This window comes from Enoplosus armatus, chromosome 8 (genome assembly GCF_043641665.1).
Source record: "Enoplosus armatus isolate fEnoArm2 chromosome 8, fEnoArm2.hap1, whole genome shotgun sequence".
Taxonomy (NCBI): Eukaryota; Metazoa; Chordata; class Actinopteri; order Centrarchiformes; family Enoplosidae; genus Enoplosus; species Enoplosus armatus.
The window spans coordinates 16,667,691-16,680,885 of record NC_092187.1 but is presented as its reverse complement, the minus strand read 5'-3'; the positions used below and the strand labels follow the sequence as shown (position 1 = coordinate 16,680,885).

Genomic DNA, 13,195 nt, shown 5'->3' with positions numbered 1-13,195 from the left:
TTACTTACTTACTAACCTGACCACAAGAGTTAAAGCTGCTCTAATCAATGGTTTCATTTTTACGATCAGTGAAATGACTTTGTGCAATGTATTGACGGACCCACAGAGAATCATCCCCCACCTCTGCAGGTTCCCTCAGCTCTACAGAGCGTTCTTGCGTCTTTTCAGCTTGTTGTTTTGGTTTTCCGGCCCACAGCTTTACTGTTTTGGCTCTCTCAGCAGCTTCATTTCCAGACGAAGGCAGCAGTTTTCATCGGAAAAGCTCTGATATACCCACTGTATGCGACCTGCTCTGCACCAAACAGCAAACACAGTTAGCAACTAGCTGGTGGACTTGTATTCGCCCAGTGGCCTGAAAATCCAAATGAATGATAATTTTGCTCTGTTTCCGCTGGATGTACAGGAACTTTTTGCTATCATCATCATTTACAGCTTTTAAAGTGGCAAAAGAAATCAGGTTTTCCATGGCTGTTCTTTTTTTTTCCAAATAAAACACGGAGCTTCTTTCTGTCTAAGATCACACAGAGGCTCAGCACCAAGATGCGCTTTATCTGTTTAAAATGTTGAGAACAGTACTCTGTTGACAACAAAGTAATGGGAAAATAAGGAGTTAAATTTGATATCTGACTTTTCCTGTATAAAAGCCAACATAAGAAACCTTAACGAGAGAAACATCAGGAGGTGCTACATAGATTTAGTTTCAGTAAAACTGCATCCTGTTGAATTATATAATGTCGCTCTGCACTTCTGGTCTACAAACCACAAAGCAGGTAAAAATATATATAATTATGAGCTTACATACAACAGTGTTGGAGGAGTGTTAACCTTGTTTAGCCTTGTCCATCTGTGGAGAGGTTTCCCGGCGGGATTAACAGGATGTTCACCCTGCAAGCAGCTGATGTGTTGTTTGATTCTGACCAATGTGGACGATGCAAGCAACTCTGATTTAGTACTGTGCAGGACTCAAATAGGCAGAGTATGTTTTTGCTTTAGCATAGCAGCTGAAATTCAAAAATGTATCATGAAATAAAAATGAAGTGGGGTAAGTGGCTCTGAAGAACTCCAGAAGGTCTTTAGTATTCTTCAGCCTGAGGAAAGTCTCTCCTGGGACGCACGTGGAAGAAAGGCAGGTTGAACTCATCTCTGCTGTCACGGTGTCACATTATAAATCAACATTGAGTGTGTCTCTCAAGGCCCACTTACTCACTTTTTCTGGAACTCTCTGGAGGTTGTTGCCTCTCAACTCTGGAGAAGCGAAAACACACATCTTTAAAAAAGATCTTCATTTTTATCATTTTTACTTTGTGGATTAGATATTGTCTCTCTGTTTCTGGCATTACATTGTCCAAAGCGATTTACAATAACAATACATGCAAACCACGTAGGAGCAAGAGCAAGATGTCATCCCAAATTGGGAGTGTAAACTGTACAGTACAAGTACATAAGATAATGCTAGCAAGGGTTGTTGATATGTGGTCTGAAAAGGTGTTTATATACTAATATGTAACAGAAAATAGACAAATCCCACACCCAAGATTCAGGACTTTGATTTGTTTGCTCCTCCCTATGACTTGCATGCAGTATATAAATGTAAATGTGCAAAAAACATGACTAGAGAACAATTATGTTTCCAGACAACAATAATTGGGTAAACAAGGTTTTTGTATCATACAGTGTGATCGAGACCTAATTCAAAAGCTCCACAACAGGCCAGTAAGTAGCCCTTGAGTTGAGAAATAATGTTTAATTTCAAGTTGAATTAAATCCCTGAGTTCCAGCAGAAAACTAAATCCATCCTGGTCCATCTAATTTGAGTTTTCCTTAGCTCCAGTAAATATTTTACAGCCCTCTTCAGAATTAAATCCCAAATGATGGATAGTTTCAACACACTAATTTAATTTACTAGCCATCTACTATTAATTTAGTCCCAAACCGAATTTCATAATGTCTGTGTGCAGCTGTGAGTGAAGAAGGCTCGGCTCTAAATCTGCCGGTCTGTGTTTCTGTATTTCAGGTGATGGGAACCCCAAAGAGAGCAGTCCTTTCATCAACAGCAGTGCAGCCAGTGATGCAGAGAAGAGCCAGCAGTATGATGGCAAGAACATGGCTCTGTTCGAGGTGAGGACAGTGTTCCAAAACCCAGTATAAAACAAACTGTGATTAAGGATGTGAAACCACTCCTTACTGCTCCAGATCTCCAGGTCTAATATGACTGTGTGTTTCTGTGTGTGTGTGTGTGTGTGTGTGTGTTGCAGGAGGAGATGGATACCAGTCCAATGGTCTCCTCGCTGCTCAGCAGTCTGGCCAACTACTCCAACCTGCCGACGGGCAGCAAAGAGCACGAAGAGGCCGAGAATAACGAGGAGGGGGCGCGTCCGTCGAAGAAACCTGTCAAGGTGGAGTGCTGCATGCAATCCGTTCATCCCCACCACTTTGAACCAGAAGCTTTGTCTGAAGGAAATCATGAAAAGAAATCAAAGATTACATTTATTCTTTTCAGATCTTGTCAGGGTATGCTACATCAATGCAATCTACCAATCGTATGAGCACTATAAATGATACACTTTGCGTTATTGTTGTCATTTTAAAATGTACATTACAGGAAATGATACAAAGTGTGCAACATTGGGACTCCTGGCAATTTCTCAAAACAATAGTTATTTACTTCAAAGGATGTATTACTTTATGTCTTTGTTTTGTACGCTGTTAGTGGAGGGTCACACCACAGTCTATTCTTTTTTTCACTGTCCTCAATTTTAATTCGATTTCCTCCATTTCCGCTGTACATCGTTAGTCAGTATCCATCAACATCGCACTTAGAAACCAAGCAGTTTTGACCTTATTTGAAGTAGTGGGAACTGCGGCTTTTAATTTGATTCAAACAAACCAACCTCTAACTGGAAAGAGGAACACACCAGTAGAGAGGCTGAAATGAAAACCAGCACTCCACACACCACCACGGCAGTGACATTATGTCAAGCCCTAACCTTTAGGGTGGTTGTTCCAAAGGAGGCTGTTGAGGAGAGCATCAAAGGCAACATTAACAATGAGAGCAGTGGATTGATGTGGGTGTTTCTCTGTTATTCACTACTATTGTTAACGTTGGTTTCCTGTCTGGCTCTGGCTCTGGAGGATCTGTCGAAGCAGAGTAGGGATTTCTTGCACAACTTCACCCACTTCCAATGTGCACGGACAAGGGAAAAAGTATGAAAGTTCAAGACTTGTTGGAAAACTTGTAGTATGAAGAACAACATTATTGTCAGATCAACACGCAGGAGGTTTGTAAGGCTGTGTTCCCACATGCAGAGCACTGGAGGCAGTGACCTGAGATCATACACCTGCATACACCAGGTAGTGAGCTCATTAGCTGAAGCTCAGCCATCACTGCTGCCCTTAGAGAGTGACAGGTCGTAATGACCTCATGGACGGTGGATATTTGAATTATTCTGCCTTTCGGTTGTTTCAGTGAACCATGATTTTGTCTCTTTCTTGCCTCTTTCGCTTTCTGCTCTGTGAAAACATTTGAATTACTGGTCCATTTCAAGTTTCTGTCACTGGACATATGATGCAACTGGTAGAAACTATTCAATACAAAAGGTTATGTGAACAAAACAGTGAGAGTATATGCTCCACCATAGCTTTGATCTCTATACAGGACAATTTAAAAATCCAACAAGGTAACACTGTACTTGTTCAGCATTTTTAAGCAGTCTATAAACACTTAATAAATGGTTTAAAATACATTGTAATGTGGCTGTAAGCAGACATACAGTATTTGTAAAGTATAACTCCTCCTGTGGACACCCAGAAGTGGACAATATAGTAAACAGTTTTTTTTCAGTTGTAATAATATAAAATATGTCTTCACAGGAGTTGTTGACACATACTGTACTTTAATAAACACACACATGTCCATATGGTTGCACACAACTCCATTATAGTCTGTTATAAACCATTTATTAAGTGTTTATATACTGCTTATAAATGCTAGATAGGCGGACTTAAAGTAAAGCTTTACCCACGCAAAGCAGCAGCACGTTTGCATGTTTGCGCACAGAGAGGACCTCGATTGCAGTCATTTGAGAAATGAAGTCTGCTGAGTCTGAGAAATTGATCTGATCAATTAAGTTTGTTTTCTGGTGTATTCTTTTGTCACTTTTTGATAGTGTTTTCTGTCCTCTGTAACCAGATACAGTAGTTTAAACATTATTGTAATTTTAGGGTTTTTTTAAGTTTAATTTGGCCCAATGGGTCAATTATTTTCTTTACACATTGGCAAATATTCATGCTGAATTTATGGATAGATGTTGTAAATATTTAATATGCATACTAAAAAATGCTGCCTGCCAGACAATTTAATTTTCTGATTTAAAAATAATTTCTCAACCTCATTATTTTGAGGATAAAACAGATTTACAGGCAGAAAGAAAGAGGAGGGAGAACAAACATTTATCTTCCCACTTCTCTTCAGAGAGGGTACTTAGAGGAAATAGAGCCATTTCAAAACAAAGAGCCTGTCTGCCTCTCCTCCGCAGGATTACCATCTCTTTGCGTTTGAAAAGAATAAACCTCTATCTTTCTAATGAAAGCGTTTCATGAATTTAAAAGGCAGAATAGATTTAAGGAGACTGAACAACAAAGTGCACTACTGACAGATTATAACCCCTATTTCAATCCATTCACATGGAAAGTAAGATGAGCTAGACTGAAAACTAAAACACACACAATCTTGGACTAATCACTTTTCCTGTTTGTGTTCCTCAGGCTCCACAGCTGGGCACTCTGATGGGAGTGTACTTGCCGTGCATCCAGAACATCTTTGGGGTGATCCTCTTCCTGCGGATGACCTGGATGGTCGGGATTGGAGGCGTCCTCGGCTCCTTCATAATCGTCTTCATGTGTTGCTCCACAGTGAGTGAAACTGCGGGTGTCCCTGCTGTCGTGTATTTGTTGAGTAACACGACAGCTCTGTCACTAACGGCTGTGGTCCACTCAGGAAACAGATTTCATTAAAACATGCCTGTTAAATTGAATACAGAACAGTAGAGCTGTAAACATCCATCCACAAGATTATGTCAGTCTAAAGTGGCTCCTCAGCACACACATATCCCATTAGAGGCCATTGTACAGGCTTTTGTAATATGTAATCATAATTTTCATTGCACAGATGCTGAAGGTGACATAACAAATCCTGGCTAAAGGTGGTCTGCCAATAAACCAACCTCCACCACCACCACCACCACCACCACCTTTCCCCTGTTGTCATTTTGCTGTTGTGTCAACAACCAGGTTTAAAAAAAAATCATAACATATTTTAAGTTTGGCAAGAAAAGAAAAAGTCTTCATACGCTTTGACTGTGATGACTTTAAGTAACATTTTCATGAACAAGTTACTGATTTATTTGTTTATTTATTTGGTTAAACAAGACAAAAGTCTGCATGAGCGTCCCGGTCAAATGCCCGCATCGTCAGGAATATTCTTGGCATGCCGGAGGGGATTAAGTAAAAGTGGAAAATTAAATACTCGCAGTATTGAATATTAAATGAAAAGGTGTCAAGCAGCTTGTCACATATTCCCAGACAGGTGTTATAGCTCCTCAACTCTCCCTGAGTACTCCTAAAAATATAGGACCCACTTTCACCTTGTCTTGTTTAGGCAGTCCCTGGTAGATGTGAGTAATCTGCCGACCAGAACAGGGTCTGTAGGTCTGTTGTGTGTTTTTACTCTGTGAAGTTATTTTGCACACTGCTTCCATTGTGAATTGGTTTGTTGATGCTGAGAGCCCATTAAGTAAATCCTGTTGAAATCCTGTTTTGACCGGAGGTGGATTAAATGCTTTACAAGTGGTCCTGAAGTTCCACCTGGATCCTCAGTCAGTATCCAATGAGAGTTTTAATGGACCCTTTAGGCAGAATGACGTCCACAGTGTCCATGATGTTTATACATGAATGTATTACAAATATAAAAAATCAATATGAAATTATAGAAAGTCCTGAATTCACAAGAGCGTCCTGGTCAGTTTTATGTCTCCAGATTAGTTGAAGAAGCAAAGAATGACAGAAAGAAGGAAAGAAAAATATTGATAATATTTTATAGGTTTACTTCATGTTGAATGTAAAATCTGCAAGCTAACTTGTAACTGCAGTAATCAGATAAATAATGATAATAATTGTATTTATATAGCACAAAAGAAACACAATAAATGTATTGTGTAATAAAAGAAGATAAGATTCAAATAAAGTGCAATTTAACAGAACAAATGCAGTAAAAGCTCATCATTAAAATGCAACTCTAAAACTATGTGTTTTTAGGAGAGATTTTAAGTTGGCTGGCCTGATCTCCTCCAGTTGATCTCCTTTGGTTGTTAGCCTCCACATGGGAATTACTCACAGAGGCCTCCTGGGGCATCTCAGGCTACACTCATATGAGGTTAACAGGTTAGAAATATAACTAAATCCGAAAATGTACTCTAAAATGTACAGGAAATGCTTCTATTGGATCTTTTGAGTATAATCTTGCTTAGTGAAGTTGCGGAATAAAAGCTCAAGTTCCTTAAAAGTGTAGTTATTAACTCAAGTACTTGTATTTGTACTTGCATTAAGTACTTGCATTAAGTGTAATCAGTTCGTTCTGCCTCTGGCTACAGATGAGAGTATCACTGAAGTGGCAGTATGTGCCTAACCAGCCATGTAGTCATCGCTGCGATGAACAATTCAACATAACCAGATGAGTCAGGCTCTTGTGCTGCTGGATGTTTTTTCTCTGCCCGCTCCCTCCGTTCATTAAGGCCTCGCTGTCAGCCATATTTAATTTGACATGCCCACCTGCTGCCTCTCAGACTCCTGTGACCCTCCTCTGTTGTGTGCTGCTTTTTTTTTTTTTTTCTTCAGACGATGCTCACAGCCATCTCCATGAGTGCCATTGCAACAAATGGAGTCGTACCAGGTGAGAGGATATCTGAGGGGCTGTGTGAGTGTGTTTGTGTGTGACATAATAGTGCACTGATTCTGTGTGTGTGTGTGTGTGTGTGTGTGTGTGTGTGTGTGTGTGTGTGTGTGTGTGTTTGTGACTCACAGCTGGAGGTTCATATTACATGATCTCTCGCTCCCTGGGGCCTGAGTTTGGTGGAGCGGTCGGGATCTGCTTCTACTTAGGCACCACTTTTGCAGGTGCCATGTACATTCTTGGATGTATTGAAATTCTGCTGGTAAGGAGCCTCAATTATCAAATAACTCATTTGTTTTGTATTTGTTCTTTACAGCCTTATACATTGTCTATATAGGCCTTTTTCACCACACACATTGTCACATGTCATAGCAGGAAGAACAGGACAGGTGTAACTAATTACCAATTTCCAGTGTCCTGTTGTTTTGTATGCTGCTGGCTCATTGATATGACTGCAGGGATACTTAAATGAAACAGATGCAGATTCCTTCCTGCTAAAACATCTCAAAACACCATAGATATGAAACAGGTCTATTAGCTCACATCTGGTCCTGCCTTTAATCTGTGGCCGGACAACACAGAATATAACAAGAAATAAGATCTCAGAAACATCTGCTCTACAAAGCAACATGGACTGTGGATTTGTTATTAAAATGAGGGTTTTAAAATGGGTTCCAGTTACAGCAGGCTAAATAATTATAAGCATTAGATAATAACTTGTAGGAGGAGCTTTTTCAGGCGGACGTCCCATTCACTTCACTGACAATGCTACACAACTCACAGTTGGAGCACTTCTACAGCTTGGATCGGCTTGAAACTCTCCCAGTTCAAGAGATTAACAACTGCGTTAAAGAAATCTGCTTCTTTCAATATTTTACATATTTTATAAACTCTTAGAAAAACCTTTAGAAAAACAAACAGTATATTCACAGTTAAATATTATAATAACGTTTTTTGGGGAAAAAAATAGAATCTGCCTTGTTTTCTTTTTCTTATTTATCGTATTTCTATTTCATTTATTGTATTCTATTTCATTGTTTTTCTTCTTTATCGTCCGCGTCCTTTCTGTTTTGTATTTCCCTTCTTAAAGAGCGATTGTACTTTCCATTTACACTTCGATTGTGATGAAATGGAAATCTGTTTTGGATTTTCATGTTATAGTCAGCAAACGTTCTCATTTGACAACATATACATTTCAGTTAGAACAAAAACATTTTCACATTAAAACAAAGTATTGTAAACATGTTTAGTCTCACTGTGGCAGCTCTGCATTAATGTGGAGATGTATAAAAACATGCTGTATTCTGGGAGTGTACAGTGTTTGATATTCTTTGTGCTTCCATTCTTCTCCACCATACCTTCCTGTCCTCCGCCTTTCTCCCTCCATCTTTCCATTCGTTCAGATTTATATCATTCCTCAGGCGGCCATCTTCAAGATCGAGGGCCTGGAGGGGCCGGAGGCAGAGGTGGCTCTCCTCAACAACATGCGGGTGTACGGCACCATCGTCCTTAGCTTTATGGCACTGGTGGTGTTTGTGGGGGTCAAATATGTGAACAAGCTGGCGCTGGTCTTCCTGGCCTGTGTCATCCTCTCCATCATGTCTGTTTATGCCGGAGTCATCAAGACTGCCGTCGACCCCCCTGTCTTCCCGTAAGTGACTCCTTCATTCACTGGTCTAAGTCTCTGGTGATGATCCGAGTATGTGACGGCGATGCCTTTGTTGACTTTCTTTACAGCGTCTGCCTCCTGGGAAATCGAACACTTATTTCTAAAGGATATGACGTCTGCGCAAAAGTCATCGAAATAGACAATGAAACCGTCACCACCAAACTGTGGAGGTCCTTCTGTGATTCTGAGAACCTCAATGCCACTTGTGACGAATACTTTTCCAACAACAACGTCACAGAGATACAGGGCATCCCAGGGGTCACTAGTGGCATCCTGGCAGGTAAGAGATGCCTTATCAATGTAAATGACAATATTTTCTGACGATCAATCCACCTCACATGCCAATTTAAATGCTGCTCTGGCTTTTAGAGAACCTGTTTGGTAACTACCTGGAAAAAGGGGTGTTCCTGGAGAAGCGCGGGCTCGCATCAGACGCGGATCCAGACAGTCCCCCAACCAGCACCAACCGCTACGTCCTGGCTGACATCACCAGCTTCTTCACCCTGCTCGTCGGGATATACTTCCCATCTGTCACAGGTTAGTACCAAATAGGCCCAATGAAGAGGAGGTCCTCAGGTGTAAAAGCACAAATCACTTCCTGATTTTCTCATCTTGCTCCCCTCACAGGTATCATGGCAGGCTCCAACCGCTCTGGAGACCTGCGTGATGCCCAGAAGTCGATCCCCATCGGCACGATTGCAGCCATCACCACCACATCCACTGTGTGTATCCTTCACTGAGCCAATATAACAGAACCTGTGTGGATCTGAAAGTGCTGATTGATTCATGTTATCATAATGCCTGGATCAAACATTTCCTGCAATACATTTCTTAACAGCTTTTCCCCAGACATGTCCTGTGTGGTATTGTTTGGTGCCTGTATAGAAGGAGTAGTCCTGAGGGACAAGTAAGTCTAATTATGTAGATTTGTGTACATTTCATGTAACTTTCTTTTTATCATTATTTTGTGTTTTTTTTAATCAAAGTCCATATTCAAATCATGTCAAACTACATCACTGACCATTCGCTAAACCCCTCCCCTAAGCAGCCATTGTCCAATCATAGCTTAGCAACAGTAACTAAGCACTGCAGGCCTGTCAAGTGTTCTCTGCATGTTGTGTTCAAGGGACTGTAATTAGAGAGATGCTCCATAGACTAGTTTGGATGGTGGTTTCTCTCTTGCTTGTCCAAGCTAAGCAGTCGAAATGAAATCTAAACAGTAAACAGTCTTATCTTTTTTTCTTGAAATACAAGAACAATACAAGTTTCTTCATTTGTCTTCCTCATGGATCGTCAGCTGGTGAGGATGCTGACTTTTTGCCTGCGACATGCACCTCTAGCCACCAGTCTCTTAGCACGATATCATGTAACAATAAAGTTGAGATTAAATGAAAAATGCCTTTTTATCCCTTTTAGATCAGGTCATATTGTGCACCTATTTAACAATAAATGCCAAAAGAAATGCAAAAAAGTAGATTTCTTCATATTCTTATATCAAAATCGAATCATGTTTTCCTCCTGTAAAACAAAACATGAGCTTAGGTAAACTTGAACCGATCAATTTCAACCAATAATATCATGGCATCCACCCATCAATCAATCTTAAATTTTAGCCGCACAGATTCATTAGTTAGCTAGCTAGCAACAGCATGGTATGTCGGCGTGTCTTTGGCTGTTCATATCAAATTCTTTAGCCTTAGCTAACATTAGCTTAATTAGCTCACTACCTACAGTTGATAAAATCTGCTAGAAAACTTAAAGTTGTCATTTCGGCCGACAAAATCGGCAGCTAGAAATGAGAAGCCTGCTTATGTTTACCTCCGTCTGAAATGAAGGACCCATTGTTTCTGAAATTACTAAACAAAAAAGTTAAATAACTTGTAAAACCCATAACTGTGCTCGAACAAATGCTTGACATGCGTAGCAACAGTAACTAAGAGGGGGCAGGGCTTAGCAAACCTTCACGTCCAGTCATATATCAGTTTGAGAACATTAAATAGATGTTATTATTAGATTATTAGATCCAGATTATCTGCTGGAGTGACTAGTGAACAAGTAAGTGTGTGTGTGTTATTATAGCTTTGGAGTGTTTTGTCTTGGCCTGTCCCCACAGGTTTGGTGAAGGGGTCAGTGGTAACCTGGTGATTGGGACTCTGGCGTGGCCGTCTCCATGGGTCATTGTGTTTGGCTCTTTCTTTTCCACTTGTGGAGCAGGGCTCCAGAGTCTGACGGGAGCGCCACGTCTCCTACAGGCCATCGCTCGAGACGGCATTATCCCATTTCTTCGAGTGAGTGCACATGTAGCATTCAAAAGTGTTTTAGACTTTTCAGACAAAGACTTACATTTGTATTTTCTGTAGCTTTAGGCTGCAGAAACAAACATGATTATTACATTATTACATTATTAAAATTCCATTATCTATTTGTTTAGCACTTACTATCCAAGAAGGTGCTGTAAAAGAGATTTAATTGAATCCTGTTATGTTGTTGCAGGTGTTTGGGCATGGCAAAGCCAACGGGGAGCCCACGTGGGCCCTTCTGCTCACAGCTAGCATTTGTGAGATTGGCATCATCATTGCCTCCCTGGATGCAGTCGCGCCCATCCTTTCCATGTAAGTACACTGTAGCTTCACCCACACTGTAGTTAGGATCCTTTTTTATGGCTCTCTTGTCTGTCTTTTTTCCTTTCTGTTTATTTCCCTTCTTCTTCTGCCCTTCTCTCTTTAGGTTCTTCCTGATGTGCTACATGTTTGTCAATCTTGCCTGTGCGCTGCAGACTTTGCTGAGGACGCCAAACTGGAGGCCGCGCTTTAAGTTCTACCACTGGTGAGTTTGTGTGTCAGTGTACAAATCAGAGACATTAAATGAAACAATTAAACATGCTCAGAACATAACGGCACATTGACTTTGTAATGCCTGCTTTATACACACAAAAAAACTGACAAATTTATCAGTAGCAGCACCTGAGATAACATTTGCTGACAATATTAACCGGTGCTGTGTGCACCTGAATCACTATGGGAAGCTGAAGCCTGTCTGTACCTGTATTCCAGCATGAGTTTAACAGCAGCAAACGAAATAAAAAACGTTCTATTTACAAGTTGTGCTCCAGCCAGCGGTGTGAAGCTGGCAAAAATTCCCAGTTAGACCAAATGTGTGACTTCCTGTTCCCTGCAGGGCTCTGTCTTTCTTGGGTATGAGCCTGTGCCTGTCGCTCATGTTCATCTGTTCCTGGTATTACGCCATAGTCGCCATGGGCATCGCCACCTGCATCTACAAATACATTGAGTTCTGTGGGTACGTAATCATCATGACAGCATAGGACTTGGAAAACAAGAATACGATTGTATTCCAATGACTGTGTCAGTGATTGTTGTTTTAGTGGAATGACGATGGATTGTATATATATGTATACATCATGATAACCGCCTCATCGTGCATTAATGTGCTGTGTCACAGAGCTGAGAAGGAGTGGGGTGATGGGATACGAGGCATCTCTCTCAGCGCTGCACGCTTTGCTCTCATGAGGCTGGAGGAGGGACCGCCACACACCAAGAACTGGAGGTCAGCACACACATCGACAACGTTTAAACTGTAACAGTTAATCTTATATCACCTGTTGAATCTAAAACACAATCTTTTGGTGCTGTGGGGTTTTTTTTGTCAGGCCTCAGATCCTGGTTCTGGTGAGTGTGGACGCTGAGCAGAATGTAGAGCAGCCTCGTCTGCTCTCTCTGACCAATCAGTTGAAAGCAGGGAAGGGTCTGACCATCGTTGGCACCTCAGTTCAAGGAACCTTCCTCGACAACTACACCGAGGCCCAGAGGGCAGATCAGGTCCGTCCTCTGATCTCTAACACATACACTTCGACTTGTGAAGCAAACACACTGGATTAATATCACACAACTCTTACTGCGTCTACAAACACAGTTTTCACACACTCTAATAGCCGCCTCCCTCTCTCCGTGTATTTGTAGTCGCTGCGTAAATTGATGGAGACAGAGAAGGTGAAGGGCTTCTCTCAGGTGGTCATCTCCTCCAATCTGAGAGATGGGACGTCCCACCTGATCCAGGTTGGAGGACTGGGAGGTCTGAAGCACAACACTGTGATGGTCAGCTGGCCCCGAAACTGGAAACAGCCTGAATACCATCAGCAATTTAGGAACTTTATTGGTAAGTCTTAAGTCACTGGTAAAATAACAGATGTTAGTTAGTGAAGGTTAGCTTTATGTAATTATGTGACCAGATAGTAGAATAGTCCCACTCTGAATAGCCTTCCCAAAGATATTTTAATTTTTGATGAGATTATTGGGGGACTGCAGGGAGCCATGTGTACAGTAACACTAAAGGTACGGTATATAGAGAGCACTTAAGTTTATTTTTCATTTTTACTGTAAAATGTCCCATTCAGTACATATCTTTGGTCATGATTCCTTAATCACCAAATTTAAAGGTTCCTTATCAGAAATATATTTAAAAAGTAAAAAAATGAATATCAGCTCATATATCGTTAGCAGATTTTTTAACTCTCAAATATCGATATTAGTATCTGCTTCAATAATCCAGTATGTTGTTATGTC

At 40.9% G+C, this 13,195-nt stretch overlaps 1 protein-coding gene across 1 annotated transcript in view; it reads left to right on the top strand.

Moving 5' to 3' along the window:
• The window catches only part of slc12a5b (solute carrier family 12 member 5b), a 34,067-nt gene that overhangs the window by 17,833 nt on the left and 3,039 nt on the right, over positions 1–13,195 (top strand). The window contains exons 2-18 of the mRNA XM_070909844.1: positions 2,015–2,118; positions 2,256–2,396; positions 4,765–4,911; positions 6,892–6,946; positions 7,078–7,208; positions 8,350–8,597; positions 8,684–8,895; positions 8,985–9,152; positions 9,243–9,341; positions 9,465–9,522; positions 10,729–10,903; positions 11,109–11,227; positions 11,343–11,441; positions 11,793–11,912; positions 12,075–12,179; positions 12,283–12,451; positions 12,593–12,788. Of these exons, the coding sequence (XP_070765945.1) occupies positions 2,015–2,118; positions 2,256–2,396; positions 4,765–4,911; positions 6,892–6,946; positions 7,078–7,208; positions 8,350–8,597; positions 8,684–8,895; positions 8,985–9,152; positions 9,243–9,341; positions 9,465–9,522; positions 10,729–10,903; positions 11,109–11,227; positions 11,343–11,441; positions 11,793–11,912; positions 12,075–12,179; positions 12,283–12,451; positions 12,593–12,788 (2,346 nt within the window). The remainder of the gene's footprint in view (positions 1–2,014; positions 2,119–2,255; positions 2,397–4,764; positions 4,912–6,891; positions 6,947–7,077; positions 7,209–8,349; positions 8,598–8,683; positions 8,896–8,984; positions 9,153–9,242; positions 9,342–9,464; positions 9,523–10,728; positions 10,904–11,108; positions 11,228–11,342; positions 11,442–11,792; positions 11,913–12,074; positions 12,180–12,282; positions 12,452–12,592; positions 12,789–13,195) is intronic.